Below are 26,943 nucleotides of genomic sequence, written 5' to 3'. Positions count from 1 at the left end.
AGATCAGTTTACTCCTGTTCTCCCTCATTTGTTCTCTCTCATGTGTCTTGAGACTAAAATTTGCCATTATGATTCTAACCATTTAATACTAACTCCTTCCAACCCTCCTAAATATGCTCACACTTTTCTGCCCTCAACTTCAAGAAAAAACTTTGCTATCTCAGAGCTTGCTTATATTTATTTTATTTATTTATAGATTTACACATTTTTTCAATGTCCATTCCATTAAAATGTAAGAGCTACAGTTTAGAACAGGGACTGTTAGAGGCCCCACTTTTTCCCTAACACCAGGAAAATAGTACTCAATAAAAATGTGTTGACTCACTGACTGCCTACTTCTCTGTATTTTATTATTCCTAAAGAAAACTCATGGACCTTTTGAGAGTTTCTGAAGTTTCCTACTACTAGTAACTACAAAGAAACATAAGAGATAAAATAACAGACAAGGGAAATTTTTAATGCTTTGAGATATCTTAAATGTCTTACAATAAAAACTATCTCTTTGTTCTTTGGAAAGAACATGCACAGATCTCTCAGTTCCTCACTTCATTTCTTCCCTTCTTTCATTCATTTTCTTCTGATTTGTGGATATTCAACTCAGTCTGGTTTCTCTGTATTTCTCTTAGTCAAATATGGGTTTTCTAATCCACTTCCCCTTGATTAATGAAATACCTATTCTTAAACCGATTTCTCTCTAGCACTTGACCTTGAAAACTAAAATGGAGCTAAATTTAGTGATGATGCTGTTTCTTTGGATTACACTAAAATCTGAGGGTTTTTTTTTTTTAACATTCAAGAAAAGTTCAGGTTGTCTAAATCAACATGTTCCTAATTCACATAAGAAGACAGGTTGTGTTGCTCTCCCACACTCTTATCATCTGCTTTTTTATCATCACATCAGAAAACAGATATTTTAAAACATAAGAGAAATAACAAAGCAAGGTGATGAGAAATCCTTAATGTCTCTCAAAATAGTAAATCTTAGATGCCATCTTGAGTAAAGCTATGTTTTTCTTATCTTCTTAATTGCTTACAAATCTGAGTTATTTTTCTAATTTCACCTTTTCATAGCCTATTATTGCGTTCTAATTTCTATTTTAGTACTAAAATCATCTAACTTCACAATTCTTTCACTCGTTTGCTTGCTTACTTTATGGAACATCACTCTTGCAATTAACATCAATTCCTCATTTTCCATTCTTGGTTTTACTTCAACTCTCCTATCTGAAACTAAAAAGAAAATAAGATCTCACTTCCACTTTGAGGTTATTCTTCTAGAAACACTACCTGTGCACCCTTGTAGTGAGGCATGTGGAACCCCTTGTGTCTATTTCCCTGAAGTTGTTGTTTTTTTCTTTAAGATTTAATTTTATTTATTTTTGGCTGCAATGGGTCTTTGTTGCTGTGCACAGGTTTCCTCTAGTTGCAGCAAGCAGGGGCTGCTCTTCATGGGAGTGCGCTGGTTTCTCATTGTGGTGACTTCTCTTGCTGTGGAGCACGGGCTCTAGGCACACGGGCTCCAGTAGTTGTGGCACGTGGGCTCAGTAGTTGTGGCACGTGGGCTCTAGAGTGCAGGCCAGTAGTTGTGGCGCACGGGCTTAGTTGCTCCGTGACATGTGGGATCTTCCCGGACCAGGGCTCGAACCTGTGTCCCCTGCATTGGCAGGCAGACTCCCAACCACTGCACCACGAGGGAAGTCCCTCCCTGAAGTTTTTAACCAGGAAATCTGGATTTATTCAGAATGGTTAGACCTTAGTCATTTTACTCTGAAAGTCTAGGAAACTTTAGATGTAAAATTAATCTCAAAGGAAGGAGTATTGTTAAGGGCTAATTTCTATCCAAAGGGAGAAAAAAATTCCCAGAATCTGCATATGTATCATAACAAAAATTATTCAAATTTTTAAAAAATCCAGATGAAATGTACCACACTAATTTCCCAGTCCTTTCCCTAGCTCTTTAGCCCTTTGTAGGCTGTTGCTTCCTTCTTCCAGAGACCCTGAGCCCAAGTCAGTCCAGGCTCAGTTTAGATGGGTTGTTTTTTCTTACATTACAGTATTTTCACCAAGAAAAATAACATAATTCCTAATTCTGCAACATTTGCTATGAATGTACCCATTAAAAAATTTAATAAAGTATTAAATAATTAGATAATATGTTTTAAAGTGTTATATAATGCAAAACTTCTTTGTGGGTTGTGATATAATAAGTTATAATAAGAAGTATGTAATAAGATATATATTTGGTCTTCAAACTTCATTCCTGACTTACAGCACCCAAAACCCTTATAGTTTCCTAAGTGATTAGAGCAACAGGAACAACTTTTGTAATATATGGTTTTTGACCTTGTTTCCTAATATAGCTTCAGAGCAATAAAGGTAAAATGGGTGTCTTTTTATTAAAAGAAAAAAAAAAAACCTTTTCAACCACACCTGAGTTTATCTTAATGAGATAAGTTTTGAAAAGTCCCTATATAACCTAAGGATGGAGGCTGATTAGCAGGGAGACTAACCATGTGATTAAAGTGCTGGAACTTTCAGCCCCACCCCACATCCTCCAGGAAAGGGAGAAGGATTGGAGGTTGAATTAATCACCAATGGCTGATAATTTAATCAATCATTCTACATAATGAAGCCTCCATAAAACCCCAAAAGGACAGGGTTCAGAGAACTTCCACGTTGGTGAACAAGAACACTTCCATGTGCCAGAGTGGTAAGGCACCCCAAACTTCATGAGGACAGAAGTCCCTGCGCTCAGGAAACTTCCACACTTCATTCTACGCATCTCTTCATCTGGCTGTTACTTCATCTCCTTTAATATCCTTTGTAATAAACCAGTAATCTAGTTACTGGTTTATTACAGTAACTAGATTACTAGTTGAGCTGTGAGCTGCTTTAGCAAATTAATCAAACTGACAAATTAAAAATTAATATGAGAGACTTCCCTGGTGGCACAATGGTTGAGAATCCACCTGCCAATGCAAGGGACATGGGTTCGAGCCCTGGTCCAGGAAGAGCCCACATGCCACGGATCAACTATGCCCACGAGCCACAACTACTGAAGCTGCGTGCCACAAGTACTGAAGCCCGTGAGCCTAGAGCCCATGCTTCACAACAAGAGAAGCCACCAAAATGAGAAGCCCGTACATCACAATGAAGAGTAGCCCTCGCTCGCCGCAACTAGAGAAAGCCCACGTACAGCAACGAAGACCGAACGCAGCCAAAAATTAATTAATTAATTAAAAAATTAATATGAAATAGATGGTTTTCTAGAAAATAAAATTATTGGAAATGACTAAGAAGAGTTAGAAATCCCAAGCCTCAAAATCATAGAGAAAAAGGGAAATGTGGTCAAAGAAATAGTCTTAAACAGGTAGCAAGTCCTGAGAACTTTACAGGTAAATTTAACCAAATTTCTAAGCAGCGTATATATACCTACATGCTGTGGTCTGAATACTTGTGTCCCCACAAAATTCATATGTTGAAATCCTAATGCCCAAACATGGTAGTATTAGGTGGTGGGGCCTTTGGGAGGTGCTTAGATCATGAGGGTAGAGCCCTCAAGAATGGGACTAATGCCTTATAAAAGAAGCTCCGGAGAACCCCTAGACTTTCCTTCCACCATGTGAAAACACAGCAAGAAGGTGCTAGCTATGAACTAGGAAGAGGGTCCTCACCAAAATGTGATCATGCTGGTGCCTTGATTTGGAATTCCCAGCTCCAGAACTGTGAGAAATAAATTTCTGTTCTTTATAAGCTACCAAGTGTCCAGTATTTTGTTATAGCATTCCAAACAGACTACGACATACAGGTAAACTTAATGAAATGGTTCAGAAAACAGAAAAAGAAGAAAAGCATTCTGACTCATTCTACAGAGTTAACATAAACTGATTTCAATCTTGTAGAGCACACACACACAAACTGTGGGTCATCTCACTTATGGATAGAGACGCTTAGAGCAAATCCTACGATGTATTTAAAGAATGCCATATCACAACCGTGCCAGGTCTAGTCAATCAGCACTCAGCATCCATTCCCACCTCCTTCATTGTGCCTACCGGTGCTTCAGAGACTGGAACGCTATGTACTACATTTTCCAGACTATCTTCTCACTATTCTCTTGATGCAAATTTGTAACCACCAATTAAATTCAATAGTGTGAGACTTGGACCTAAAAATGAAACAGGAGCTAACTTTCTGCTGATAATCAAGGTCATAAATCGTGAATTTCCAGATGCAATTGTTGTAGCTAGACTGGGTATTCCTGTGTCCAGCCACCAGCCCCTTATGGGTGAAAAGAAAATTGTGATGATGGTGGCATGGAGGCAACACCCTCTGGATCCTGTAGATCCTGGGATCACTGCTACTGCAGTATGATCTTGAACTCAAAGGTATCAGTCAAGAATCCCCAACTGTCATTAACTTAGTCTCCAATCAATTATTTTCCATATTTGAACTTTGGGTGTACAAAACTTTTTAATTATAATTTGAGATTCATAATACACTAACCTCTTGACATTCTTGTTTTCTTTTGTTTGATGTTTATTATATGAACATCACTGCCCAATATAAAAGCTAGAACTTTATCTAGAACATGTCTATGTGCCCCTCCCAGTCCTGCCTCCTGCTTACCATACAAATGTCACCATTATATTGAACTTTGATGATCAAATCCCTGATTTGTTTTCACTTTTACCATATATGTGCCTAAATAATACAAGCATACTGTATAGTTATCCATACTGGTTAAAGTTATCCCCACAGAACAATTCTTCATTTTAATAACCATACTGGTTATTAAAACATACTGGTTAAAGTTATCCCCACAAAACAACTCTTCATTTTAATAACCACATTTCATAGACCCTAGATCTCTCTTAATACAGCATTTATTGGATGATGTTTATATACGAAAAATGTAGATTTATGTACTTCCTAATGTGGTTGTACCAGTATAAACTCAAATCAGCAACGTATAAGAGATCTCATTTATCTACATCGCCAATTCTTGGTATTACCTGTTTATTAGTTTTTGCCATTAAAAAGGGTATGAAATGGTATATTAATGTGATCTTGACTTGCAGGTCTCAAATAATGAGTGAAGCTGAGCATCTCTATAAAAATATGTTTATTAGATTATGTATTTCCTCTTCCATGAAGTGCTTTTCAATTATTTTGCCCAATTTTTGTCTTTCTAATTGTTTCACGACAGTTGTTTACATGTTTTTGGTATTAATACTGTGCTGGTTATAAGTGATTGAAATATCTTCTCCCAGTTCAATTTTCAAAAATTTAAACTTTAAAAACTCTATAAAGTGTTTTGATAAACACAAGTTCATAATTTTAGTGAAAAAAATTTTTAATTATTTTCCTTCTTGGTCATGTATTTTGAATCTTTTCAAAGATATCCTGCCATGATATCCAGCCTCCAAAATGGCCCTCAATGAGTCCCACCTTCTGGTATTCATAACTTTGGGTAGTCCCCTTTTTATCATATCAGGTTTGGTCTATGTGACAAATAAAATGCAGCAGAAGTTATAGTGTTTGACTTTTGAGGCTTGATCATAAAAGACATTGCTGCTTTTACTTGCTCTCTTGGATTACCCACTCTGGGGGAAGCCAGCCACCATATTGTGAGGACATTCAAGGAACCCAGTGGAGAGTTCCCTGTGGTGACAAACTGAGGTCTCCTACCAATAGGCCTCCTACCAAGTTGACAGCCATGTGAGTGAGTCATCTAGAAAGCAGATCCTTCAGCTCTTGCCAGGCCTTCAGATGACTGCAGACCCAGTCACCATCTTGACCAAAGAGTTTTCTCTATGTAATTTTGAGGAAGGAAAATGATAATTTTCAAAAGTTACCTCCTTGTAAGTCTTTTAATAGGCAAAATAGTACAATATCTGGCACAAGGAACATGGAAAAGAAGTATTAAAAAGGAAAAAAAGAATGAATAACAAATTGAAGAAAAAACATGAAGTAAAACTCATCCTAAGATTAGTGGAAAAGATGATACTAGAAGAGGGATAATGGAGGAGAGAAAGGCATCTGAATATCCCCATGAACCTCTATGATAAGGATTATACATAAATTATAAGAGGAAATTATCATTTTACGATGGGTCTAAATTTTAAAGGTATCAGTGAATAAAGTTCCACTCAAAGGTAAATCTTCTTCATTTCACATATTGAATTCCATTTAGAATCACAGAAAACATTCCAGCCCCATCCTCTCTTTTCCCAAAAAACGATTGAAGTACATTCCTCTGCAGAAAAGTTGAGCTCATTTTGGTGCCAAAATCTAAGGAGAAACAAAGGTTAAAATCACCTCAGTGAATGCATAGTGATTGATTAGAATATATGTAGGGTTAGGGTTGAAAAGAATGGGGTTCAACATTCAATGCTCAATCAATGAAAGAACAACCTAATGATTGCTTTCCTCTTTTCATACTGCCCTCCTCAAAAAACTAATGTGCAGACACATACTTTCACATTTGCTAATCTAAAATTCTCCTAGAAAAATTTTTTGTGAAATAGAGTAAGTTTGAACTTTTCCCCTAAAGTCTGATCTTCGCTTCCTCTTCTATACAGAGCACTTATCCTGACCTCTTTCACTTGTGTGCTCTTATCATCTTCCTAAATCTCTCTGTTTTTATGGAGCTACATAAAATGAATGTCAGAATGCTTGAGTCTGGAATACAATCTGTGGTAGGGTTGGGTGGGGAGTGGTAGGACATTATTTTTGAAATTAAAAGACCTGGTATTGCTGCTGACTCATTTTGACCTTAAGGAAGTAATTTAATCTCCCCAGATATTAAATTCTTCATCTACAAAAATAAGAATCACAATAAGGTCCCGAAATAGTTCACAAGGTTGTATAAGAATCAAATGAAATAATGTATAATTAAATTCTGTGGTTTTTTTTTTTAAGCCACAAATAAATAGTATTATTATACAATTATCCTATTAGAATTGCACATAGTACTGATTCAGATATTTTAAATCTTATTAATTGGAGAAATATTTAATTGAAGTGTTTAGGGGCAGCAAATGTAATGGTTAAGAGCACCATCTTTGGAGTTATATAGACATGGAGTTGAGACCCAGTTTCTCATCTTACCTTGGGCAAGTTATTTGATTTTTCATTAATAAAATGAATTCTGAAAAAGAAGTTTTTATGAAGTTTAAGTGAGATAATGCATGTACTTAGTAAGAGCTTAATGATTGTTAAACTCTGTTATCATTCTTATAGCTGTTATTATTAGCATTGATAATTGCTGTTAACAAAATTTCCCTATTTTTTGATGTAAACAAGACCCTATGAGTGGTTAGGAATCCGCCTGCCAATGCAGGGGACACGGGTTCGAGCCCTGGTCTGGGAAGATCCCACATGCCGCAGAGCAACTAAGCCCATGTGCCACAACTTCTGAGCCTGGGCTCTAGAGCCCGTGAGCTACAACTACTGAAGCTCAGGTGCCTAGAGCCCGTGTTCCGCCACAAGAGAAGCCACCACAATGGGAAGCTTGTGCACCACAATGAAGAGTAGCCCCCACTCGCTGCAACTAGAGAAAGCCTGCACACAGCAACAAAGACCCAACGCAGCCAAAAATAAAATAAATTAAAAAAATAAATTTATTAAAAAAAAAAAAAGGCCCTATGGTTCATTAATCTGAGTCTGCAGTCACCTGACATTTTCCTTGTAAGGTGTCTGAACAGTCCATTGCCAACTGCCATTCCCTTGTGGATCTGAGAGTCCCAGAAAATAAGACAATGATTTATTCAGCTGCTGGACAATGAAATCCTGCATGAAGAAAAAGAAAGAGTCATAGGCTGAAATTTCCAGATTGGATAGAGTAAGGGTTATTTATAGCTCTGGGGAAAAGAATATGCAAGCTTTAAGGAACAGTCTTATGATAGCCAAGAGAAATGGCCACAAACACCAACACTGTCACAGGAGGAAGCAAGTTGTATCCTATGAATTCCCATCTCAGACAGAATTTATTTTCTTTACCAAGAGACAGAATTCTTTTTAAATGTACATATCAGTTTTTGTGCTTCCAATCTTTTTTTTAAATTTTACAAATTTATATGTGTTTCATCTTATTTATCATTGTTTTTCAGGAAAATTGCCTTTGGGTTATCAAAATTCGAATTTGTTTCTCTACTCTCCTAAGTAGTACTTCTCTAGGAAGTGGTTTAAATTACTTGTGAAAGTTAAACATAAAGGAGTTCTTACTAAATTTGAATTGTAGTGTGTGATTAATTTCTTAAACAATTATTAGTCTTGACCAAGAGTGGCCAAGATAGCAGAGTAGAAACACCCCGAGTTCACCTCTTCCCACAACACACCAAGATTACAACTATTTATAAAGGAATTATCAATGAGAATGACCTTCAGACTAGTAGAAAAGATCTCCTATAACTAAAGATATAAAAAAGGAACCACAATGTGACCAGTAGGTGGGGCAGAGACATGGTATAGTCAAGACCCACATACCAGGTAGGTGACCCACAAATGGGATGATAATTAAAATTACAGAGATTACCTACAAGAAGCAATAAGCATAGAGTAGCTAGTTGGATAAAAAACAAACCCCAAGAGACTCTTTTCAGCTTTAAGAACACACACAGACTGAAAGTGAACAAATGGAAAAAGGTATTCCACATATTTGGCATTTTTTCCAATCAAACTGGACTACTTTCTCACACCATGTACAAAAATAAACTCAAAATGGACTAATGACTTAAACGTAAGACCTCAAACCATAAAAACTCCTAGAAGAAAACATAGGCAGTATGATCTTTGATATTGGCTAACACTATATTTTTTATATGTCTCTTCAAGCAAGGGAAACAAAAATAAACAATGAGACTACATCAAACAAAAAAGCTTTTGTACAGTGAAGGAAACTATCAACAAAACAAAAAGGCAGATATTTGGAAATGATATATCTGATAGGGGTTAATATGCAAAATATACAAATAACTCATGAAACTGAACATCAAAAAAACCAACTCAAAAAATGAGCAGAGGACTTAAATAGACATTTTTCTAAAGATGACATACAGATGGCCAATAGACACATGAAAAGATGCTCAACATTACTAATCATCATGGAAATGCAAATCAAAACCACAGTGAGATATCACCACACATCTGTAAGAATGGCTTTTATCAAAAAGACAACAAATGACAAGTGTTGGCAAAGATGTGGAGAAAAGGGAATTCTTGTACACTGTTGGTGGGAGTGTAAATTGGTGCAGTTACTATGGAGAACAATATGGAGAGTACTCAAGAAATTAAAAATAAGACGACCATATATTTCAGCAATTCCACTTCTGAGTATTTATCTGAAGAAAACAAAAACACTATTTAGAAAAGCATATTATATGCACTATGCTCACTGCAGCATTATTTACAATAGCCAAAATATGGAGGCAACCAAAGTGTCCATCAATAAATTAATGGATAAAGAAGATTTTTTATATATATACATATATATATATATATATATATATATATATGGCATGTGTGTGTATATATATATATATATATATAAAGACAGTGGAATATTCCTCTGCCATAAAAACAATGAAATCTTGCCATTTGAAACAACATGGATGGAGCTGGAAGGTAGAATGCCAAGTGAAATAAGTCAGAGAAAGACAAATACCATATGATTTCACTTATATGTGGAATCTAAAGAGCAAAACAAATGAACCAACATAGCAAAACAGAAACAGAGCCATAGATACAGAGAACAAACAGGTGGTTTCCAGAGAGGAGGGGGGTGGGGAATGAGTGAAATTGGTGAGGGAGATTAAGCTTTCTTATGAATTTCTTTTTTCTTTAGCAACTTTCAGTAGGCTTATTTTTACTGTTTGCATATGAAAAGACTTAACATAAGACACAAGTTATATAGAAACCAAGAAGTATGAAAATGACAGCATGAGAAGGATTAGAATGGGATCTAAAAATATTGTGGTTGGAGGGACAGACACCATCTTGAAAGGAAAGTTAAGTATGTCCTTGACTATAAAAGAAACACAGATGCAAGTGTCTAATCTCAGTTTCCTAAGGGTATCGCCTTCTGTATATAAAGCCAGTCAGTAGCCTGGAAGTATGGATGCTATCTACCCTACTTGAAGAAAGTTCTTTGGTTAAAGTCCTTGATTACAGTCTCTAGGTTGCATCAGCAGCACTTATGGGAAGAAGGGCATATCTTTACAGTGGGTCTAGACATATTCACTTGTAGACATTTCTAGTTTACTCTGGCCTGTATGTCCTCTGAGAAGCATATTTTTGCTATAGATCAGTGTACTTTATTTGCTCCACCAAAAGAGGAAGCCATGGGTCCCCGTTGAGTCATTGGATTATTGCCGTGGTTGTCATCCTGTTTGCCCATGCTGGTTTCATCACCGCTGCAGTGGGTATACATTGTTCCTTTTTCTTCCTCTTGCAGACGCCTTTCTGAGTGTGGACCAGTCATGATTTCCACACTAGATATGGTCTTATTCCCTGTTAGGCTATGTTTTTGTTTTTTTTTTTAATTTATTAATTAATTTATTTATTTTTGGCTGTGTTGGGTCTTCGTTTCTGTGCGAGGGCTTTCTCTAGTTGTGGAGAGTGGGGGTCACTCTTCATCGCGGTACGCGGGCCTCTCACTATCGCGGCCTCTCTTGTTGCGGAGCACAGGCTCCAGACGCGCAGGCTCAGTAGTTGTGGCTCACGGGCTTAGTTGCTCCGCGGCATGTGGGACCTTCCCAGACCAGGGCTCGAACCCGTGTCCCCCTGCATTAGCAGGCAGATTCTCAACCACTGCGCCACCAGGGTAGCCCCTAGGCTATGTTTTTAATTAATTTGTCAGTTGGTGTTAATCAGTAGCTTTTTAACCTGATGAAATGTCCTTCTTTACTCAGAGGACTATAATCCAGTAGTTGACAGTATGGGCTTGAGTGCCATGTTACCTAGATCTGAATTCCAGTGCTACCATACTCTCTGTGGGAGCTCAGACAAATTTTTAACTTTTCAAAGAGTTGGGTATGTTATTTGTGAAGATGGGAAGATAATAGTACATACTTCATTTTGGGAATATTAAGTTAACTTCTGTTCAGTACTTAAAACAGTGCCTGGCATATCAACAAATGTGAACTGTCATTGCTTTAGAGGTATTTTTAAAATAACGCTCCAAGGTTATTACAGTCAGCACGAGCTGGTACTCCTATTCTTCCGGGTGTATTGCTTGGGTTATTTACATTAACCTTTTTTTGACTGAAGGAATTTTTAAAATCTCTCTCCACAAACTCTCTGTAGCAGTCTAAATCTTTGTGTGTGTTTTTAAATAAAGTATTTCATTGTTTGATAAATCCCTGAAGTATTTCCTACTTTGGAAACTATTGATATTGTCTATCTTCTTCATTAATGTGAAGGGCACATGGTTTTGAGCTGCCATAACTAGTCTGTAAAACAAGCCAGATTTGTTTCATTCCCTTGTTTATAATGGCTATCTTCATCAAAACGGAGTATTGAGTAAGATGCCTTTATTTAAATTTTCTAAACCAATATGAATCCTTTTTGGAAGCTAATTTTAAAATATCTTATGCTTGTTGTGCTTAATTGACAATCATTCAAATGGAGTTCATTAGTCTGTAGTGAACACCTGTTGTCCTCCTTTAAATGCTGTACATATATACCTCTTTTCCAATGCATGCGGAGTCTATTCCTTCTTTCTAGAAGATGTACAGAGCTGCCCAGTGACTTGAATATGCCATCGACCTGCTAATTTGAAATTTTATAGCATTGCTTCAATTCATGGATTTTAAACATTATTCTTGGTTGGCTTTTTGCTTCCAAATAACTTGAGTGATCCTGCTTTCACTACTACCATTAGAGGCATTTTGGTCTCATTTGCATGACTTCAGTTTAAGAACATTTGTGCAAAAGAAACTATTTTCATGCACGGTAACAACAACAATGGTGGTGACTCCTCGTACAACACAACTTACACTGCCCTGGCCAATGACAGTTTTCAAAGTTCCTTGAAATAACTGGCCTAATTTTATTTTTATGACCCCTCCTTGAGGAGGGAGCAAAGAAAGGCCAGAACTGTCCTTAGGGATAAAGTCCAAGTTTTGACGTACAATGTCAGGAGTGCTGTTATGTCAGACACACTAAACAAAAGATCTGGATAATGAATCAAAGACAACCTGTAAGACCATCTTGTTAGGAATCAGTCTACAAAGCATCCTTACTTGTCAGCCACTCTTTTCTCCAGCCTTTTCCAGCTTTATTCACCAATATCAACCTCTTACAAACTCAGTATTGCTTAGTTTCTGATTTGACCCGAGAAATCATAAAGGACATCAGCTCCTAATTTGTAGGTTTGAAATTAATTTTGCTGCTTAAAGACCTGAGATGTACAGTGCAAGTTACTTGCATTGTCTGTAAATTTTGAAATTATTTACCTTATCCTCATAATACTCCCCAATACACCCATTTTTCACCCATTTAATCTGATCAGGTTTCTGTCTCAGTTTTTCTGCCCATAAGTTTGGCTCTGGTTTCTTGCTGAATTTCGGACCCTGTGCTGGAAACTGCTCAATTGACCCTCAATCCTATCCTTTCTAATCCCTTCCTTTGGCTGTTCTCTGTACCTAAAAACATGTGTTATCAAGACTTTCAGTGCTATAACTTGTCTGATTTCAAGTATGACCAAGGCTTGAACGTTCTCCTGCTGAGTCACGTCTCCAGGTTTTGGTTTCCTCAGAGACTGACAATATTTTCAATCATGGCTGAGTTAGACATGCTTTCTGGACATGGTATAATTGATTCCTCATCTTCATTCCTGTGCTCTGATGCACTCAGAGAGGTTAGCTATTGCCATCTTAATTCTCTAATCTCTTGTACTGACTTATATACTTGCCAGTTTGGGTAGCATGGAATAATAAGAAGAATGCAAACTCTGAAATCATAAAGGCTTATTGTCAAATAAAATATGCCCAGGATGACAATTCAAATAGTGCAAAGGAGTTCATGAAGGAAAGCAAGTCTCTCACACCATCCTTCTCTACCCTAACCCTACTGTGCAGAGGTGAATTATTTTAGCATTTTTTTTTTTTAACATTCCAGTGATTTTTTCCCCCATGGCTCTAAATAATACTAATATCTCTATTTCTGAATATTACAGTATAGTACTCCTTGCTCCCCTCATTCTTTTTCACTTTCTATTTTCACCTTCCTTACAATTTTGATAATTATATGGTGATTATTATTACTTTTAGCTATTAACTGATTGGTTACTTGTGCAACTCTAAATAATATTTTTCACCTTTTATTTTTTTGTTACAGCTCTATTAAAATGAGAATGGTTGCCCCTACATTTCCCTCACCTTTCTTCACACTTTTCTTACCTTTTCTCAGTCACACTTTTTTATGCTTTTTTTTTTTTTCTAGCTGCATTGTGCAGCACATGGGATCTTAGTTCCTGGACCAGGGATCAAACCCGTGCCCCCTCCAGTGGAAGCTCAGAATCTTAACCACTGGACCACCAGGGAAGTCCTGTCAGCTACATTTTTGATTCTACCTTGTCAAGGTTGTTAACATTTACATTCTATGCTACAGCCATGATCAAGTTCCCATGCTTTGTACAGAGGCTAACTCTAGTCAAGAAATGTTTACATGATCATGACTCTTCTGGGTCAAAAGATAGGCTAAGATTATGTTTGCTTCTCTATGGGTCCCATGTCTCAATTCTGATTTGTTTAAAAGAGATTGCTCCTATCACTTAGGTCAAATGGATTTTATTTGCTTAGATTCCAGAAGCTGTTTTAACTCAAGCCACATTTTAATTTTCTTCCTAATTGGACTCTACTTTCTCATATAACTTTTTTTCCTGGCATTGCTAATGACTCTTCCTTGGATAATCTGTTTCTATTATACCCTTGTTTTTCAGCCCTTCCGATTAGTCTGTCTATCACATGGCGTTCAGCTGTAATCTGGTTTCCTTAGAACCCTGCTCTGTTCCTCTGTACTGGACTCATGACTCACTATACCTGTTCACAGTTGTCAAACATGGACTTCGCTTCACGGCTCTCCTGGTTTAGATCTACTGTTTCTTTTACACTATGTTTTTTTCTTTGTTGCAGTAGGTATAACTCTTTGTCCTCAAACTTACGTGTGCAAATAATTCCACAATTTTTAAGGAAAAAGAAATCTGATTCTACGACTCTGTTATGTCAGCCTTGTAGGAAACACAGTCTCAGTCATCTTGGGGCTCCTTTTCGCTCATTGCAATTGCAGGAGAATCCGGGAAGCTTCTGTGTTGTCCAGTGAAAGAGAGAAGGACTCAGTCTTCAGTACCTCCTGGTCACTACTGATTGTCTCTTTGTTCAAGTCTACATGGGATCTGGGTGGTGAATGACAGCAGATTTCCTGTGACCACAATCCAGCTTCTCTAGGTTAACTGAACGGTTTTTCTCCTCTGAAATCTATCCATTTCTGGGGACTTGTCAGGGTGCAGAGTACAAGTTCTTAGGGTTATTGGAATGTGACAACTTTGGTTCATAACTAGGTCTTTAGAAATCTCCCCTCTATCTCTTTACCTGCCCTCTAGTCTAATCACTCCAAGTATCTCCACTTCCCGGAAAACAAAGGGGAGAAAAAGGAATATTGTTCTTTATGAGAAACTTTTTCTTCTTGATCGTGCACCGCAAATCTTCCCTGCAGTGAGCTGTAAAGTGAGGTTATTTGAAATCTTTCTTGTTTCTTAATGTAGGCATTTATCTCTATAAACGTCCCTCTTAGACCTGCCTTTGAGGGCTCCCATAGGTTTTGGTATGTTGTGTTTCCATTTTCACTTATTTCAAATACGTCTTGATTTCTCTTTTGATTTCTTCTTTGACCCATTTGTTATTCAGGACCATGTTGTTTAATCTCTACCTATTTGTGGTTTTTCCCCCAGTTTTCCTTCTGTTATTGAATTCCAGTTTCACACTGTTGTGTTCAGAAAATAAACTTGAGGAGATGGAGATCAAGATGGTGGAGAAAGAGGATGTGGAGCTCACCTCCCTCACGAATACATCAGAAATACATCTGTATGTGGAACAATTCTCACTGTAAACTAATGGAAACTGGCAGAAAGACTCCTGTACAACCAAGGTTGCAAGAAACATACATATTTAATTGGGTAGGAAGGGAAGAAAAGCAATTGAGTCCCATTTGTTTATTTTTGCTTTTGTTTCCCTTGCCTGAGGAGACATATCCAGAGAGATAAGGTCAATGTCAAAGGGCATACTGTCTATGTTTTCTTCTAGAATTTTTATGGTTTCAGGTCTTACATTCAAGTCTTCAAGCCATTTTGAGATGATTTTTGTGTATGGTGTGAAAGTGGTCTAGTTTCTTTTTTTTCATGTGGCTGTCCAGTTTTCCCAAAACAATTTATTAAAGAAACTATCCTTTCTCTATTGTCTGCTCTTTACTCTGCTCTTTACGGTTTTTCTGTTACTAATTAGTGTCCTGGAGCTCAAGCTCTGCTGGCCACCACAGCTGGGCCATCAAGGAGAGTGTCTCCTGGGTGGAGTGGCAAAAGCTTGGTGCCAGATGCATGTGCAAGCTGGTTCTACGGGGGCATAGTTGATTAAGAACTGTTTCTTTGTTTGCTACAGTCCTGTGGGACCTATGAATGCAAATCCCAGTGACAACTAGAGATGGGCAATCCAGGGTTGTATCCCTTGGATGACAGCCACAAAAATCAGGGATCCAGATGTGTGCACGATCTCCTTTCAGGGGATACTGGCAATCTGGACTGGGGCAAAGGGTGAACGTGGAGATGGCTTCTGCCAGCCTCCCTCGTTTCTGGGGAGGATCACAGTCAGCCCCTCGACATGTGCTAAATTAGGAGCCTGATCCTCAGGGGGCAGCTTTTAAGGTAGGCAAATAAGCCTCTTTCAGGGAAAGACTGGGGGATGGGCACTTCTGCCTGCTGTCTCTGTGCTGAGCCCTGAGGGGTTAGCCACAGAGTCCTCAAGAGCTTGTTGAGATTTGTTTCCGATTGTCTTGTTGGTCTCATGGACTCAAGCCCCATTCACTTTCTGAGGTAGGTGTTTCCAGAGGTGTGTCCCTGTTGCAACAAAAATAGAAATGAGGCTTTTCTTTTCTGATAAACGAGGAAAATAAGGAAACAATGAACAGGCTGGGGAAACAACATAAACAGGCCTCAAAGAGTTAAGCAACCTTGGTTATTCTTTAGCTGTTACTGCTAACAAACACTTGTAGCTAGACTTGTCCTTCACCAAGCTGATTACTCTCTGACTCCATATGAATTATCCTTTGCACGTGGCATTTCTTCTCCCCCTATACTCCCTTGTAGTACTCTTCATTTCAGAAAGAAGGTCATTGGCTGATAACTTCAGGGACACCGGACCCGCTTGCTGAGCCAGCTTTGGCCATGAATTTGTAGAAGAAAAGAAATGCAAGACCTTAATTACTTTGAGTCTTATCACGTACCACAGACCACTATATAGCCCCAGACCACTATATAGCCACAGACCACTATATAGCCCCTGGCTATATAACCTTTCCCTGTTCCCCAGGGAAGGGAGGCACAGTTCTTGAGGCATTAGCCTGCTGTGTCTTCCCCTTTGCCTGGCAGAGAGATAAAAATCCTCTCTATTTCTTTTCCTCCAAATCTCTGTCTCCGTATTGCTATTCGCCATCGGTGCACAGGGAGCCAAGGTTTTTTTTGGCAACATGCTTCAGATGGAAGTCTTAAAATTTGGGGCAGTAAATGTTGGGTTCAAAACCTTTGCTCCTCAGAGAGAAGCTGGGAATTGGGTATATTGCTGTGCCAGGTGTGGGGTTTATTCTGAGAATGTGTCTCAGCCTTTCCTGTCCATTTTGATGTTGGGTTTTTCATGTTTCCTGATATGTAGGAGTCACTCAGCTAGTTTCTGGATTTCTTTCAGAGGGAATTATTGCATGTGTAGCTGTAGATTTGGTGCCTCCATGGAAGGAAATGTGTTTAGGAGCCTCCTATGACACCATCCTGAACCAGAACCTGATGTCTATTTTTATTCTTAAATAGAATTTAAGAATTTAATAGAAATTCTTAAAGAATTTCTGAATATATTTCTTTATCCACAGAAATATACCCTGGAGAAAAAATATAAGAGGCTGCTGAGGCTGTTGCTTCTCCCAACCTCTGAACCATAAGAGATTTAACACACAATGGGGCAAGAAGAACCACAAAATAAATGTGAGTACTTTTTCTCCTTTTAGTTTTGAAGAAGCATATTTAATTATGGCTAAGATTTTAAAATATGAATTGATGATAGTTGTAGTTGTGCACATTGAGGATGGTGATGGGGAGGAGGAGATTGAAGAAAGTGAACATGATTTTGGTGAAGAGGAAGGACATCAGTTCAAAGATTTCCGGTAGTAGAAACTTCTTTATGAAATGTAAACTGGGGCAAGAGAGGACACCAAGTATATAAAAAGTAAGATGAAAAGAAAGAGAGTAATTTGGGAAGATTCTTTTAAGGGAAGAGAGAGAAGAAAGATACAGAAAAAAACACTGGGGAAACAGTGTACCTGAGGCTCTGACTTTATCTCGTTTTATGTTCTACTCAAGTGACACAAATGGACTTGTATTACAAGAATATTAAAAAATGCTTTTGAGAAGTATACAGAATGAATGCAGAAATATATAATTTTAAAATTAATGTTTGTCACCCCACCCAAACTTCAGTGGGATCACGATGTACAATGGTCCTGAAAATCACATTTTTTTAAACTTTAAAAAAAAAGTAAATTTATTTATTTATTTATGGCTGTGTTGGGTCTTCGTTCCTGCGTGCGGGCTTTCTCTAGTTGTGGTGAACGCCGGCTACTCTTCGTTGTGGGCCACCGGCTTCTCATTGCAGTGGCTTCTCTTGCAGAGCACAGGCTCTAGGCGCTCAGGCTTCAGTAGTTGTGGCATGCGGGGTCAGTAGTTGTGGCGCACGGGCTTAGTTGCTCCGTGGCATAAGGGTTCTTCCTGGACCAGGGCTCGAACCCGTGTCCCCTGCATTGGCAGGTGGATTCTTAACCACTGCGCCACCAGGGAAGTCCGAAAATCACATTTTTATGTAATAATATGTTTTGAGGATTTGTTTCTGTCAATACATACATGTATACATGATTATTTTAATTGATATGTAGAATTTCATCATATGAATTCACCATGATTTAGAGTCTCTGCTACTGATGATACACATGCAAGTATTAGGTTCCAGGTGTTTGTTTTTTTTTCTATTTCCAAAATTACTGCAAGAATATCCTGTTATTTCTATAGGCTCGATCTCTAGAATTGAAGTTGTGGCAAATGTAATGCATTTAAAATTTGATAAATGTTCCTAAGTTGGTCTGTCTAAAAGGCTTTCCACTTTACAGTTTAGCAGTAGCATTTATTTCCTCACTGAATGTTTACTTCCCCTAAGCCTTGCTACACTACATATTTTCAATTTACTTTTAAAAACCTGATATATGAAAAATAATGCCATAATATTTTGGTCTACATTTCTCTGAGCATGCTTTTCGTTAGTTTGTTTAATGGATTTTTGATAATTTCAGCAAATTTCCTGCTCAAATTTTTGCTCAGTTTTCAAATTGATTTTTGAAATTCTTTCTATAGTCTGGATATTAGCCTTGTGACAAGATTTTTCTGCCATGTGTTCCTTGTGTTTTAACATTACTTTTGTTGTATAGAAGCTTTGATTTTTATGTACTCAAGTTATCCATTTGTAATGATTTTTGGGTTTTGAGTCTTGCTTACAAAAAGCCTTTTCCTAATCCGAAAAAACAACAACAAAAATTGTTTGCATTTTGTTTATTTATTTATTTATCAGTGAGCTCTAAAATTGATTTATTCAGGGGAACTCTTTAAGCTCTCTTCCAGATCTAAAATATTTTGGATGATCTCATCCTTAGTTTTCTCCTTGGTGGAATTAGCTTCCCTAGTTCTTGTGGCTGAGAAGAAGATGACCTATTTAACCTTCTTTTTATTTTAGTAGAAGGAAGCCAGCATTCCCAGCTGATACCTTGGGCCATTGCTATTTTTTTCACGTCACTTCTAAGTGCCTGTTTTACTGAAAGTTGTGTGGGTAAGTTATTAGCCAAAGTGGAACTCTCCTTGAATTATTTACCCAAACACCATTTATAAAGTTACTCTAAACTTTTTGTTATCATGATTTTCCCCAACATACCAATCCAGAATGCCTTCGGGGGCTTGGATTTAATATTCAGAGCTACATACTTGACCTTATATTCTTTGATGATGCTGCCTTGTGTCAGGGAATGAAAGATGGAATTTAGACCATTTCTATACATGTGAAGGTTGGTGGCTGTAGTAAATCATTCCCCATTTTGGACCAGGATTTCAAAGGACTGCATCTTACTAGTAAAGAGTAATCAGCAAAAAACAATTTTCAGATGGACTGTAGTCTGACTTTGAAAAGAAGAACAGCTGGAAGACTTGTTCTTTCTGATATCAAGACATTGTATAAAGTTATTATAGTTAAAGTAATATAGTATAGATACAAGTGTAAACAAATAGACCAGAGGAAAAGAATAGAGAGCTTTGTTACAGATCTTCCATGAACTTTTTATATAAAACAGAAGGGGATAGTGCAGAGTTGTAGGGAAAGGACAGTTTTGTTCAATTAATGTGGTAGAGAACATTGATTATCCATACTTTAAAAACAAAATTGGTCTCCTGCCTTATATCGTACAAAAACCTATGTAAGTTGGATTATCGGCCAAAATGTAAAAAGCAAATTAAAAACACTTTTTAGAAAATACATGGAGACTATATTCATGTCTCTGAGACAGGGAATGATTTCTTAAACAAGTCACCAAATGTGCTAGCCATTAAACAGAGTATCAACAAAGTATACTACATTAAAGTAAGAATTACTGTACAACAAAAATACCACTAAGAGTGAAAACAAAGCCACAGGATGATATTTGTAATGCCTATGATTAATAAAGGATTAGTGTACAGAATATAAAAACAATTCTTTCCAATCAATAGGAGAATACTGACAATACAACAGAAAAATGCGCAAAGTCTTAAATAGGCATTATAAAAAAGAAAAAAATGAAATGCCTAATAAACATATAAAAATATGTTTCACTTCATTAGTTTTCAGGGAAATGCAAATTCAACTCACAATGAGATACCATTGCAAACATTCGAGGATGGCAATAAATAAAGTCTGGCAATAGCAATTATTGATGACCTAGACCTTCAATGAATTGCTGCTGGTGGGAGTGTACAGCAGTATGCCTGCTTTGGAAAAGGTTGCCGCTATCATAGTTGACAATACATATATCCTATTACCAGCGACTGCACTCCTAGGTGTATACCCAACAGAAATGCATGCTTATGTGCTCTAGGATGCATGGTCAAAAATGCTCAGAGCAACATAGTTCACGCTAGTCAAACACTGGAAACAAGGCAAATATCTACCAGAAGAAGAATAGATAAATACATTTTAGTTCATTAAGATAATAGATCACTTTACGGCAATGAAAACTGATGAATCATGGTTGCATGAAACAACATAGATAAATTTCAGAAACAATGTTGAACAGAAGACAGAACCAAAAGAATAAGTTTTGTATGGTTTCATTTATATAAAGTTCAAAAGCAGGCAAATCTGATCTGTATGGTTTAGGGATATGTTGTTAAGTGGTAAAATTGTGAAACAAAGCACAAAGTGATTACTTTAAAAGCCATGGCATTTTACTTTTTGTGTTCTGTGTGCCTGGTGTCCTTCTTTTAAAAACATAAATCCAACTATAAAAATAACATTAAATGTGAATAGGTTAAACATCCAGTCATAAGACGGAGATTTTTAGTCTGGATATTTTTTTTAAAAAGCAGCCAAACAAACAAAAACAAGCCAGATAACAAAGGCATTACACCTTTTAAGTACGAAGAAAGAAAGTCTACAATTCTATATCCAGTGAAAATATCCTTCAAAAATGTAAGCAAAATAATTTTCGGGCCAAAAAAAGCTGAGAGACTTCACCAGCAAAACTGCGTTCTATTAAAGAAAGCTCTTCATGTGGAAGGAAATTAATACCAGATGGAAAATTGATTCTTTAGAAAGGAATAAAGATTGTCAGAAACAGTAAATATGTGGGCAAACATAGAAGATATTTTTATTCATTTAAAAAATTTAAAAATTAATTGACAATTTAAAACAAAAACAATAAAAATGTATTTCAGGGTTTATAACATGCATAGATGCAAAATGTATTAACAATAAGAACACAGATGTTGGAAGGGGGTAACTGAAACATACCTTTTGAAGATTTAAATTTAAACATGAACTAGAATAAAAGTATTTGAAGTTTAGCTGTGAAAGAAAAAGAAAACCATTGTATGAAAAAACCATTGCATGATTACCTTTAGGAAAAACGGAGGGAGCTGCGTTTGGGATGTGAAGGCCACCTGGGGTGTTGGTAATGTTGTGTCTCTTGAGCTGGGTAGTTGTCCTGGAATGTTCACTTTACAATAATTTGATAAACTGTACATTTATGTTTTTCACTTCTTTAGATTTGGTTATATTTCAAAGTGAAAATATTGAAAAGATAAATGCGTAAGGCTCATAGGACTTTGCAGAACTATCCCAGTATTCACCAAAAATCTCCACTCTAACACAAATCTTGATAGAAAAATATGCTTAAAAGCACATGCACATAAAGGTTTGCAGAACTACCCCTCAAAAGCACAAAATGGACACTATGATAATAAAAATATTAATTTTCAACAATTCCTTTCAACGAATTCACCTGGAGCTGGGACTGCATAGGAAGAATAGAGAAGGTGGGGCTCTTAACCATTACGGTAAGAGAAAGGTTAGAGCAGTCAGCTCCCACTTCTGTAAGTAAGTAGTCATATAGGAAAAGGAAACTTAAGTGTTTTTCCTCCTTCACAGTGACTCAACACAACTTTCTATGCTGTAAGAAAGGAATGGGGGTGTTAGGGCTCCCAAAGCACCACCCAAAGCTGACATGCTTCAGAGAGAAACCAGAATGGAAAGGTATGGATAGCAGAGAGCATAAGACAATTTCCTTCTTATTTCCATTCAAATTCATAACCTGATTTAAAGCATATCATTTATACATTATGATATAGAGAGATTAAAAGAGCATAAGATGAGAATCTGGCACAAGAGTGAACATCAGTAAATTGAGATAGAATTATTTCTCATGACTGTAATCCATTGAATAACTAACCAGAGAATATGAACAACACATTTATGAGCCATTTTTGGCATTCAAAACTTAACATTTTCTTTTGATTCAGACATATAAGGACTGTTTCCTCCTAGAATATATAGCTTTGCCAAAGGGTCTTTGTCTCTTTTATTCTGGAATTTGTAAAGGCTCATTTGGGTGAAAGTGAGGAAATACATGAGCGTTTTAGCAGGTTCTTTGCCTCCTTCAGATAAAATGTCCTACAAAACCTTTGTTATGAAAACACTCTAAATATGGTCGTAAATAGATGTAGGGATATTGAAAGACGATCATGTCTTCTAAGAGAAGACCTTGTAATTTTCTCATAGTCATTATGTAATTCAGATATTTTTGTTTAGAGGTAATTAGAAATGTAATTTTCAGGATTTTTAAAAAGGGAGGGACAGAATGACTTTGGTAATCCTGGTATTATTCTCATAAATGTTAGTTGGATATTAAGTAGTGAAATAGTTACGCAATCTGTTACGGATGACATGCACGTTGTAACTCATTTTCCTTTCAATCTTCACATGAGGGGGCACCTGGAATTGCTGTCTTGTGGGCTGGAGAGCGTTCCAGTCCAATTGCTATTTTCCTTTTAATGACAACAAGACGTGGGCTCAGAGTGAAAGCCACTGTATGGGGATGGGGGCTCATCTGGCCACCATCAGCACAGAAGCTGAGCAAGTATGTTGAGAAGCTTATGTAAGTTTCTCTGCTGGTCTGAATCTCTTTGCAGAGAAAGAGGAGTTTCTATGCTCTGCTATACCTCTGTGCCTTTGCTTCATCTCTTCCAACTGCCTGGAAAGACTTTTCTTCCTATCTCATTTTTCTTCACATGGCCAACTTCTTCTGGTCTTCCCAGATTTGATTCATGTGTTATTTTCTACAGAAAACTACCCTGATCACTTTCTCTGCTCCATCCTTCCTATTCTAGTTTGGAGATACTTCCGTGGTACTTTGTGCATCGTGTGACCATGGCACTTAACTTCAGTGTTCCAATGAGTCCTACTTTGTAGAGGGCTGGAGCCATACCTTAAGCATCTTTGCATCTCCAATGGCCTGTGCAGTGCTTGGCACACTTAGATAGGTCCTGATAAATATTTCATGAGTAAGTAAATAAATGAAGGGTTAATCAGGATTGAAATAGCTTCTCAGAACAGAGCACAGGAAAAATACTTCAGAAGTATGATTGTCATTCTAAAAAAAAAAAAATCTCAAGGTAAATTCAATTTGAACTGAAATTTATTTCCTCATGTGATATATTTCCATATATGTGCGATACCATGACTCAGATTCTATTCTTGGTTAGCAGGGTTTCCTGGAGGATTCTGTTTCCATGGCTTTGCAACTATAGGTTCACCAACTCCTGAATAAAATGGAGTTTAATGAAATACACAAACAATTAATGAAGGCAATTTTAAAAATAAAAGTTCCTAGAAATCTAATCCTATTAAGCACTGTGCTAAGTGATTTGCAAGTTGATCTCACTTAATCTTCACAGTGACTCTATGAAATAGTGGAGTCGTCCCTTTTGGAGTTGAGAAAACTGGGATTTGGTGAAATTAACACACTTGCTAACATTATGGAATAAATGCCAGAGGCGGGATGTGAAAACAGATCTGATGCCAATGCTTTTGTGCTTAACTAGTAATTTATTTGACTTCTTTCCTCTGTTCCTAACATAACAGCTATCACCTGATAAAGGCAAATATACTTATAAAAATTCACATTTTTATGCAGAACGTTATCACTCAATTTTTGGATAGACGATTTTCATATTTCCTGGGACTTACAGATGAGAACCTTGAAGGCCAGTGGCATTGGGTGGACAAGACACCATTTAACCCACAGATGGTGTGAATATACTGACTGGGGCAAAAGAGCTTTATAGGCAAAGGTGAGAAGAAGACAGCAAGCAGAATTCACTTTGGGGTGGAGTATACCAATGAAAAAAACTTACTCGGAATAGAGCATTGTGTGTTGAGTAACCTCTATACTACTAGACTACTATGCTTGTGTTGGACAGTGCAGCTGTAAATGTTTCACTAGGAGCATTTTCTCTGCCTTGTCCTCTGACCTCTACCATACACACCCAACATGTATAGACACACACACACACACACACACACACACAGACACACATTTCAGATTCTGGCACGAGGGTGAACCCAACAATTACCAGAAAGAAAAATGTGTTGTCTTTGTTAATGACAAAGACAAATGGTCCTGGAATGATTTTCCTTGTGACTTTAAGACAAGTAGGATTTGTAAGATACCTGGATACCTTCAACAAGAAGGTAAGATTAACCACTTAATAAGATACCTTTGTATTTCTAAGATACATTTGTAAGATACATTCCTGTTGAAGGTATCTTACATTTGTAAGATACCTTCAACAAGAAGCCTAGGAAGGGGTCCCTGTTATGAGGACAGAAAAGAAGAACCAGTTAGACTAGGGAAGAATGTACATGCATCGTGGGAACAGAGAAAACATTCTCAGTCATAGGACATTTTCAGTCATGATGGCCTTACTTATTTTTGTTTAATTCATTCAAGATAATGTGTTTTTGTGTAGTGTTTTGGTGGAAAAAAATCATATTTTTCTGTGAGAATCAATTTTCATTAACTTTGCTTTCTTGATAGTATTTCAAGGTATTTACTTTTCAGTCAGTGTGTATTGATTAACATATCTAAGAGTGGCTTGAATGGTGAAATCTATAAGTCATTGTTTCCTCTGCTCCAATTCTTAGCTCTTAAAGTTCAAAGGTGGGATATTACTACCGGTAGTGGTGTATCATTGTTTTTAACCCAAATATCACAAACTCTTTAAAGTTTTTAAGCAACATTTTTATGGTCTGATGCTTCATTTTCAGACTTCTTAATAGTATGTCATTAGATTGAAATTCCATGAGCAAAATATTTTCTGAATAACAGAATAGACTAGTTAGAATTATGGTATTACCCAGGTAGAAAAAAAAGTCTATTTACCACTTCAAAAATTTACTTCTTACTCCACTTTAAAAGTCTTCCCATAGTGGGGAGTCTCAAGCTGATTTAATTTCTTTTTGAGTGGAAAAGTCCCTTACAGGCCACCTTTACCAAACTCCTTTATTTCTATAGCTGTGGACACAAAACCCTTGGGAAGCCAAAGAGCTCACCTTCACATGTCTAGTGTATGACAGAAACAGGACTATGGCCCAGATCTACCTTTCATAGCAAGTGAAATGTGTTCCCTTTGGTATTATGGGAGAGTTACTGGAGGTGCTGTGGCCTCTTGGCTAAAAGGTAATAGTTCTTAATTATTCTTGCAACATTGCATTAGTGTTTCTGTATTTTTAATTTGAATCAGAAAAAAATTATATTTTCAATCCATTTATGTAAATTGTTAGCATGCTTCTTTAGAGCTATAAATCTGCAGTTCAAACTAGCAAGGAAATCATGGCTTTAACAACCTGAAGTTATGCGTTTGCGATGTGTGTAGTTTTAATTGTGAAGCAGTCATATCCAACATCAACAAAATAGGGCTGTCTTCTTACATATTTTCATTTTGCTGATGTTTCCTGCATCCGAGCTAAAAAATTTCAAGCGACAGCTTTTTAACCTAACTTCCTTACCACTATTTTTAAAAACAGTATTTATTCTGTAAATTAGTGATTTTGTAAGTTTGGAATATTAGTGTTTGATTGATTGATTGATTGTGTGTGTGTTTGTGTGCGTCTGTGTTTAAAGCTGATACTTTTAACTGAAATAGCACCAAGTGACTTTAACTGTGTTAGCCATAAATTACATAGCACAAATCTACAAAACTTGTTGAAGTAAATTTATGTAAATGATAATAGGCTTGTATAGTTAATATTATCCATTTTTCATTCGTATAAAATTGTTTTTAAAGATTCAGTTGTCAATAAAATATGACCTGGTTGTGGTTTTATACATCTGTGTCTACATCTGTACCTCTAATCTATTTCTCCCGATGCTGATCATTTTTCATTCCCTTCATGGTTAACATCACAGACCAAGTTACCATCTCTCTTACCTGGATTATTGCAATGGCCTTCTGATTATTCTCCCTGTTTCCACACTTGGCCCCTTTCAGTCTATTCTCAACTCTCATGGCACCTCTCCTAGTCTTCGCAATTTTTTTAAGACAGCTGATAGTAATTTTATAAAAATAATTGCCTATTTCTTTAGGACATTGCAATAGTCCTAGAACTTTGAAACACTTAAAAAATCTAAACACTTTTTATCTTTGAAAATGTAATGTATGTGTGCATTAAAAAGGCAAACAGTAAAAAACATTAATAAAAGTATAAGGTGAATCTCTCTTCCACCCTGAACCCCTAAATGTCTCTTCAAAGTAACTATGATTATCGGTTTCTTATATGTATATCTACATATGTTTATATCTCCACCCATGCATCCACACAGGCACATGCAAAAGCCACCTAGCTATGCCCCATCCAATGAATGATTTTAGGGCTGTATTGTTGAGAAAGGAAAAGGGGGGTGGGAAGAGGAAGAAATAGGAGAGCAAGAAGAACATTTTACTTGATTCCTTATCATTTTTCTTTTAGGGATCCTTCAGGAAAAAATTTTTTGTGGTAATCTATAAGGCCTATAAAATTCTTGAAGTTCAAGAATTCTTAAATTTCACCTCAATTTTTT

At 36.9% G+C, this 26,943-nt stretch overlaps 2 protein-coding genes across 2 annotated transcripts; one reads left to right on the top strand and one right to left on the bottom strand.

Moving 5' to 3' along the window:
• Positions 1-3,020: 3,020 nt before the first annotated feature.
• Positions 3,021-10,533, bottom strand: LOC309608799 (C-type lectin domain family 6 member A-like). Its single transcript, XM_082349297.1, has 2 exons — positions 7,679-10,533; positions 3,021-6,294 (listed from the first exon to the last, which is right to left on the bottom strand). Exons 1-2 carry the CDS (start codon positions 7,798-7,800, stop codon positions 6,153-6,155), a joined length of 264 nt encoding a protein of 87 aa, XP_082205423.1. The 5' UTR covers positions 7,801-10,533; the 3' UTR covers positions 3,021-6,152.
• Positions 10,534-16,520: 5,987 nt separating this feature from the next.
• CLEC4D (C-type lectin domain family 4 member D) lies at positions 16,521-26,207 on the top strand. Its single transcript, XM_082349295.1, has 6 exons — positions 16,521-17,245; positions 19,038-19,130; positions 21,975-22,079; positions 22,811-22,962; positions 24,019-24,134; positions 24,427-26,207. Exons 1-6 carry the CDS (start codon positions 17,218-17,220, stop codon positions 24,626-24,628), a joined length of 696 nt encoding a protein of 231 aa, XP_082205421.1. The 5' UTR covers positions 16,521-17,217; the 3' UTR covers positions 24,629-26,207.
• The last annotated feature ends 736 nt before the right edge of the window (positions 26,208-26,943 follow it).

The sequence above is a fragment of the Balaenoptera borealis genome, assembly GCF_965194805.1.
Source record: "Balaenoptera borealis genome assembly, chromosome: 13".
Taxonomy (NCBI): domain Eukaryota; kingdom Metazoa; phylum Chordata; class Mammalia; order Artiodactyla; family Balaenopteridae; genus Balaenoptera; species Balaenoptera borealis.
Note: the sequence above shows the minus strand (reverse complement) of the source record. Positions and strands in the feature narration are given on the sequence as shown.